Source organism: Herpailurus yagouaroundi, unplaced genomic scaffold (assembly GCF_014898765.1).
Source record: "Herpailurus yagouaroundi ecotype Mexico unplaced genomic scaffold, PumYag 199, whole genome shotgun sequence".
Taxonomy (NCBI): domain Eukaryota; kingdom Metazoa; phylum Chordata; class Mammalia; order Carnivora; family Felidae; genus Herpailurus; species Herpailurus yagouaroundi.
In genome coordinates, this window is record NW_024412430.1 from 16,197,032 (window position 1) to 16,205,241 (window position 8,210).

Sequence of the window (8,210 nt, forward strand, 5' to 3'; positions counted from 1 at the left end):
AGTTCGAGCCCCGCGTCAGGCTCTGGGCTGATGGCTCGGAGCCTGGAGCCTGTTTCCGATTCTGTGTCTCCCTCTCTCTCTGCCCCTCCCCCGTTCATGCTCTGTCTCTCTCTGTCCCAAAAATAAACGTTGAAAAAAAAAATTAAAAAAAAAAAAAAACACAAATAAAATGTAAAATACCTAAGGTGGACCAAGAATAAGGGGAGTGTGTAAAAACAAAATAATTATATTGGGTTGAGTAAAATGATGAATTTTGTTTCCTGCCCAGAAGGATTTGGGACGTTTTGTCATTATAATAAACATAATTGAAGGAGGAAAGAGAGAAAACCAAAAGCTTTCAAGTGAAGAATATATTTTACAGAATTGCGGAATAAATGTGTACTTTTTATTCATTAAAATGTTTGTTTTTTGAGACTCAAATTTCCAGACTCATGGAAGATCATCTAAACTATGTTTCATGCCATTAAAATGTGGGGGTCTTTGGCGGGTATTTTTCCATAGAAATGCATACAGGAGAACTCAATGCTATTCCTCTTTTCTTTTTTCTGATCTTGTTTCTCTTAGGGATTGCCATCGGCATCTTGGTTCGAGAATACAGCAAGCTGTCTAGTCTGGAGAAGTTCTACTTTGCTTTCCCCGGGGAAATTCTAATGAGGATGCTGAAACTCATCATTTTGCCGTTAATTATATCCAGCATGATTACAGGTACCTTGAGAAAACTGATGGTTCTCTGTGATTATTTAAGGAGCTGTCTCTTAAGTTGTGCTTTTCTAATGATGAAAAAAATTGAAATGCATTTGATGTATCTCACGCATCACACTCTCTCTCTCTCTCTCTCTCTCTCTCTCTCTGCTTACTTGGAAAGTATATATTGGCTTGAGTGGGAATATTTCATTACTCACAAAGTGCCACTGCTCTACCTAGGGCACGGTCCACCATAGCTCACAGCTTCATTTGGCCAGCCACGTGATGTCTTGTGAGGAAGATGCCATTTTCTTTTTTCTTTTCTTTTTTTTTTAATGTTTATTCATTACTTTTGAGAGAGAGGGTGAGCGGGGGAGGGGCAGGGAGAGAGAGGGGGATAGAGGATACAAAACGAGCTCTGGCCCAACAGCAGAGAGCCCGTTGTGGGGCTTGAACTCAACGAACTGTGAGATCATGATCTGAGCCGAAGTCAGACGCTCAACCGCCTAAGCCACCCAGGTGCCCCGCAAGATGCCATTTTCAAACGTACTATAAATAACACTCTATCCAGGACACAGGAGTAAAACAAAAACAAAACAAAACAAAAAAAACACCATATTTGGCCACTGAAATGTCAACCGTTGTCCCCAGGCGAAATGTGGTTGTCAGTTTTGAAATTGTTTTCGGTAGTTCACTCATCTGTTTCCCACCTGCAGCCGTCCTGGCCCCCCCACCCACCCTGGGCAGCTGCCCTTGGAGTCTCTCCGCCTTCCCCGCTGGGCTTCTACTCCTCCGCATACCTGCCCTTGAAAACTCACAGCCGCGTGCTGCAGAAAACGTTTCATTATGGGTTTGCACCGCATTTTAACAGCCTGGCATTTTCACATCTGAACTTGTGACACAGTTGGCTTTGGAAATGCTTTCTCCCTTAGTGGCCATTCTCTTGCAAGGTCCCTCTAAAGAGCAGGCTTCCCGCTGGAGGTGGAGAGTAATTTGGCTTACAGAAATGTCATTTGTGTGGGTGCGGTGAGCTTCTCAGTGCATTCCAGAGTCTCTCGTACTCACCTTCGTTCTGACAATAGGTAAAATGTGGCCCGCCCCTCACTAGTATTGTCTGCTTGAAAAAACTCAGGTTTTATGTAACCGCACAGTTAGGAATCTTGACGTGTCCTTTTCCAGAACATTTTTCCCCACTGCCACTACGACGACCTGGGGCTTTTATCTATGGGGAGCCCTGGATGTTAGCCTTGGGTGGGGGCAGGGGACAGGATTTGCTGTGCCCAGCTATAGATCTGGCTTTTGAACTTTCCAAGTGCCAAACTCCAGTCACATTAGAATCTCCTGGTCTGGGTGTTCTTGGCTTATTACCAGCCTAAAAAGAGCGTTTAATTATTTGTATGTATGTGTTTAATTGTGTTTTGAAACGCCCGGCTTCTTTTAGGCCCTGCAGCCTGAGGGCCAAATCAGCAGGCCAGTGTGTTGTACCATGTATTGTTCATCTGTTCCACTTTAAGTTAGTGTGAGCATCTGAAACTTGCAAGATTTCATGTAGGCATCTGGATTTCTGGCTTCCTCTGAAAAAAATTAAGATCACAAAACACTGGACCCATGTACCCCCCTCCCCCCCCCCCCGCCCCAAGACCAACAGTGATCTGGAGCTAAGAGACAGCTACTCTATTTAGTTTGAAGCTAATATGTTTGAGGATACCGCGGCCCCCCTACCCTATCATCTGACACCTTGTCCATGGCGCTCATTTACCTGCTGGCCCAGTAGATGTTGCCTTTATCACCCCTTAGAATTTTCTCAGCCTCACAATTCTAAATCTCTTCTGAGGCTCCTTTGAAAAGATGATGAGAGCTTTGTACTCTCTCCCAAGAAAAACATTCACAGTTAAACATATAATACTATACTTGGCATGCACTTGTACAAGGTACATAAATCACTTGATGATCAATACCACTTAAAACTTGGGTCTGTGGAGGAATGTATGGAAAGTTGATCCAAATTCGGCAGCAAATCCAAAACTCGTGCGTTAAACCGGGTTTGAGAAGAAGAGGTAAAAATACATGTGTGAATATACTAGTATAATATGTGATGTTTGAAATATGTATCAGTTTTGGCAGTCAACATCTAGTGGTATTTTTGCAGTCGGGCTGTTTTGTGTGCTAGCTCAGCTTTGCAGATAATCTAGGAAAATAATTTGCAACCCTCAGCACTTTGCTCACCACGTAGCCCAGCTGCTTTTTCAAGCTGTATCACAGGTCTGGACATTAAAAAAAAAAAAATGTTTTTAAATGTTTGTCTATTTTTGAGAGAGCACAAGCAGGGAGGGGCAGAGAGAGAGGGAGACATAGAATCTGAAGCAGGCTCCAGGCTCTGAGCTGTCAACACAGAGCCCGAAGCAGGGCTTGAACTCAGGAACCTTGAGATCATGACCTGAGCCAAAGTCGGACATTTAACCAACTGAGCCACCCAGGCGCCCCCTTAACATTTCTACATTTTTCCTTTACCAAACGCTGGCAATTAAGAGCAAAAGAGCACAGAACCGCTACCCCATTCTGTTGTCCTGAGCAACAAAATAGTCAAAAGATTCAAGGGACATGAACAAAGCAGGATGGGAACAGTGATCTCATATTCATGTTTTAAATTGTCAGATTAAGGTAATATGACTAGCGCGGGCAAGGTTGTGGGAAAACAGGCTCATTCATACATTTTCAGTTTGGAACAAATTTGGTGGGGGGCAACTTAGAACATGTTCTGATCTCTCTACTTTGTAATTCTGCTTCTCAGAATTTCTTGTAAATAATCAGATATGTTCAAAGATTTAGGTACAAGGATGTTCATAAAAGCATTACTTTTATAATGGTGGTAAATTATAAGTAGGCTCACTGGAAGTTATACACCTAAGCTATGAGTCTACAACTATTAAAAACCTTGTCTTGGAAACATTTAATGACATGTGGATATGTTCTAACACGGTGTAAAATAGGAAAATAAAACAAATTACACAATAGGATGTTGTATACAATCCAAATTTTATTAAAATTTATGTGCATTTTTAAAAGTTGGGATGAAAACCAAATAGTTAATAGCAGTTAGATATGGATAGTAAGAAAACATGACTCATTGCCCTTCCTTTACATTTTCAAGGTGACTACGTGTTTGTTTTCTTAAAAACTTATTTTTTTTTTGTTTTATTTCTTATATTTGAGAGACAGAACATGAGCGGGGGAGGGTCAGAGAGAGAGGGAGACACAGAATGTGAAGCAGGCTCCAGGCTCCCACAGCTCTGTTCCCAGCACCTGTAGCTCTGCACCACCTTTTCCGTGGTGCGTGGTCCTTTCTCCAAACCCTGCGGTGGTCCTCTGCCTCCCCAGTTCAGCACAGAGCCAGGAGTGGAGGATGGCTGTGGAAATGCACAGGAAGAACAGTCTTCACATTTCAGAAGCCTTTATAAATGCAGCAGACATTAGCTTATTTTATACACTTATTAGGACAAAGAAAGATGCTTGTTGGAAGCTGGCGAGAGTTAAATGGATGTCCTAAGGACACACACATTAGAGGGAGAAACAAAATTGAGACCTATGATTAGTAATCTGTGCTTCTGCATAAAGGAAACTCTCTTGATGGATTAACATGTAGGAAAATTAAAAAAAAAAAAAACCCTCTGCCATGAAAGCCTCCACTGACATAAAAATAGTTCATAGCTGTTTCTTTTTAAACAGAAGCATCCTTTTTCATGTGATGAGTGAGGGTAACATGTCACATTAATTGGGGAAATTTGAATATAGGCTTAGATGGTACCAAGAAATTATTGATAATTTTGTTAGTGGTGATAACGGCATTTTAGTTATGTAAGAAAATTTCCTTTTTAATGAATATGGAATTATGCAGGGATAGAATGACAGAATGTCTAGAATTTAGTTAAAACAGGAAAAAAAGAGAAAAGGCACAGTAGATGTAATCTCAAGGCATTTTTAGAGACAGGCAGTGTAGGCACTAACAGAATCCTTCCTGTAATTGACATTCTGAGGATCATGCTCCTGCGGGTGTGCAGAATATCTGTTTGGGCCCCCTTAACGTTTAGGTTTCTAAGCTGTGCTTGTATCAAACCACTGGGGAATTAGCAAGAGAATTGTGGTTCTGGAAAGTCCTGGTCCAGGTCTCACCACCAGTGAGTTTAAATTCAGGGCACATTTTCTTGAATACACAGATGATGATGACCTAGGCCTCCCATGACCATCGCAGAAAAGGGAACGGCCCCTCAACCCGTCTCCCAGGGGTTCCCTGAGCATCATTCCAAGATGGCACCTTAGCTGTGCTCAGGATGAGACCCCCATCCTTTCCACTGCAGCCTCTTGGCCGCCACCACTGGGCCAGAAGTGCTCTGCCGGTCACAGCTGCCTCCTCTGGTGTCTCCAGTGACTGCGGCCACACCTCTGACCCTGAGGAACTCTCCTTTTGCTCCTCTCTCCTAAGATAGGAATGAGAATTCTTCACAGGCTGTTCCTTGGGACAAAGCTTTATGGAAGTTTGGGGAATGAAAGTAGGTGAAACACCAACAGTGCCATCCAGCCTGTCCCTTAAGAGGGAGGCCTTAAGAGGTCTGCCCCTTTGCTCAGCCGCCAGCCCGTCCCTCCACATGATGTTCCAGGCATTGCCATCCCCTGACACGAGGCTTTGAGAAGGAAGAATTTCACCATCACATAGGTCTGCCTGCCCCAGCCCGGAAGCAAACCAAGTGGAAACCCTCGTTGTGGGTGCAAAGGGGTGATTTGCCTTGTGGGCCCCATCGGACACTCACTACAGAATGGATAGCATCTGCACCTGCTGGGTTGGGGCTTACCCACCCAACCTGCAGGACGTGGGAGTCTGTCCGGGTTGGGCTGTGTTGAGTCCATGCCACTGCCGGTGCAGTCTGTCCTGAGAGCAAGATGCTTACTCCTGCCTGTTCCTGTGGCGCCTTACTTTGGATTTCCTCCACATGTTGGCTCCTCGGAAGCACCCACACTGTACTTTGTCCTGTGGGGTTGCAGTCCAGTACGTTGCAAATTTATACCAAGCCAAGAAAACTCCCTCCTTTCCCTCCATCCCAAACCACTGAGTCTCTGGGTCTTAGCACTGATTTCACCTCTTGGACAAATTATGTACCAAACATGAGACTTTGGTAGAGAGCACCTGCATTCTGTATGTCGATGAACCTTCCCCTTTTGACAAGAGTGCTGGTTGAGGATTGGATTTACATCTGTGGGAAGCTTCTTCAAGGATAAATGGAAGACTCCACCCTTCAGTGATTAAAAAAAAAAAAAAAGAGAAAACAAAACTTGTTTCAAACTTTAAATGGTTGTCACTCCAGCAGCCCCTATACATCAGGACTTCAAATTTTTAGGGCTTGATCTCCGCTCTAAGGCCTAAAGTTTTCCACTACTTTTTAACCAAGAAAAAAAAAAAAAAAACTTATAGAAGTTTAGATATAAACAATATTTATTAAACAGCAGTCAGATGTAAAATACGCAGCAAGTAGGGATCTGCACACTTTTTTTGGTAAAAGGCCAGATAATGAATATTTTAAGCTTTTCGAGCCACATGTTCTCTGTCCAGCTTCCCAACTGGCTGCCGCAGAAAATCACCCCTCAACAATATGTAAGTGATGGGCATGGCTGTGTGCCAAAAACGCATTTATTTGCAATAACAGGAGGCCAGCCAGCAGCTGGCCAAGATAAAGGATAAGGCGAGATTCTAACTCTCAAGGTACAGAGCAGTTGAGGTGGAATCCTGGTGGCAAGATAAACCAGCATGGCAAGCAAATACTACTATCAGTCAGTGAGTGAAATTCCCTGAAGAGGCAGTGAGGCATGGAGCCGGGAGCAGGGTAAGTGAAGTCGGTCACGGTTTTTGGAGAGGACTATTTAAAAAAAATTTTTTTAATGTTTATTCATTTTTGAGGGAGGGAGGCGGAGCGCGAGTGAATTAGGGGCAGAGAGAGAGAGACCGTGAGACACAGAATCTGAAACAGGCTCCAGGCTGTAAGCCGTCAGCACAGAGCCCGATGGGGTCTCGAACTCAAAAGCTGTGAGATCCAGACCTGAGCCGAAGTCGGACGCTCAACTGACTGAGCCACCCAGGTGCCCCAGAGATGCCTATTTTTGAAATTCAGGCTTTGCAGGAGAGAACACGTTGGTTTGGGTGGGCTGGGAAGGCATTTTTTTTTTTTTAAGCGATGTATTCATTCACTCGTAAGCAGCTGTGAATCTGGGTACTATTCTATGTCCTCCGGTGGAAAGAACCAGGCCATGTCCCCCCCTCCCTGAAACGGGGTTTGATTAAATTCAACATTTGTTAACCCCGCCTGCGTGAAAACAGGTAAACAGAAAACCACACCCGTGAGAGGGTGGGGTTCCTGCCACTCACCCGTTCATGCATCCTGGGACTTCTGGCCAGGTCTGTGAGTTCCCTTGTGGCCAAGAAGGTGGAGGAGTGGAAAATGCACATGTCACTTGGTTGTACAGCTTGCCGTTGGGGACCTAAGAGCATTTAAGGTCAGCTTCTGCTGGTGGGAGTGCAGGGAGTATGGGTGCTCCTTTGGAACCATTGGTGGCTTCTTAGTTTCATCTCTAGAAAATTGCCATTTCAGGGTGCCCTTTAAACTTACAATTCCATGCTGGGGAAGGCAAGGTCGTAGCCCCAAACCATACAGGCGACGAATGAACTTCTTGCCTCATTTGCAACATCTGTAACCACTGGATTCTGCCTGAATTTAAGTGCTTTTTTTTTTTAACCTTCCCAAGCCTTGTTAGGGAACCGAGAAAATAAGATGAACTAAGTAGGTTTGTACACACGAATTAAGCATTTTCCTAAGATCATCAGGAAATTCATGTTGAGTTAGAGCACAGCTACTGAAGCCAGAGGACCTAGTATATTAATTTGATGTCTCCATTGCCTTTTCTGCAAAGAAGAAAGGGGCACCTGATGTATAAGGAATGGAGTCCCCACAATGAGCATGCCATTTGCCACAATAATAAAATGAAACATGCAAGCTGTGTCAGTCTAATTCTGAGCTAGTGAAGCTGGAGAATCAACCATGAATGAGCTTGACTTCTGCCTCTGCTGTTACTACACTGGCTCACAGCTCCACTCAACTCTAAGTTAACCTGTTTTTTTTTTTTTTTTTTTTTTTTTACGTTTATTTATTATTGAGAGACAGAGCATGAGCATGGGAGGGGCAGAGAGAGGAGGAGACACAGAATTTGAAGCAGGCTCCAGGCTCCGAGCTGTCAGCACAGAGCCCGACGTGGGGCTCGAACCCACAAACTGTGAGATTGTGACCTAAGCCAAAGTCGGACACTTAACCAACGGAGCCACCCAGGTGCCCCAACCTGATTTTGTTTCTTAAAAGAAGGAGTGAAAAACCATGCAGGGATTCTAAGAAGCCTCCTATATGTTGAATGCGTGGACCTGGGATTCCACCCCTTCCTTCCTTCCTTCCTTCCTTCCTTCCTTCCTTCCTTCCTTCCTTCCTTCCTTC

General features: G+C 44.2%; 1 protein-coding gene across 1 annotated transcript in view; it reads left to right on the plus strand.

Annotated features, from left to right (window-relative positions):
* The first annotated feature begins 488 nt into the window (after positions 1-488).
* Positions 489-8,210, plus strand: part of SLC1A1 (solute carrier family 1 member 1) — a 42,388-nt gene continuing 34,666 nt past the window's right edge. Inside the window, exon 1 of the mRNA XM_040449464.1 lies at positions 489-705. Within this exon, the coding sequence (XP_040305398.1) occupies positions 504-705 (202 nt within the window). The 5' untranslated portion in view covers positions 489-503. The remainder of the gene's footprint in view (positions 706-8,210) is intronic.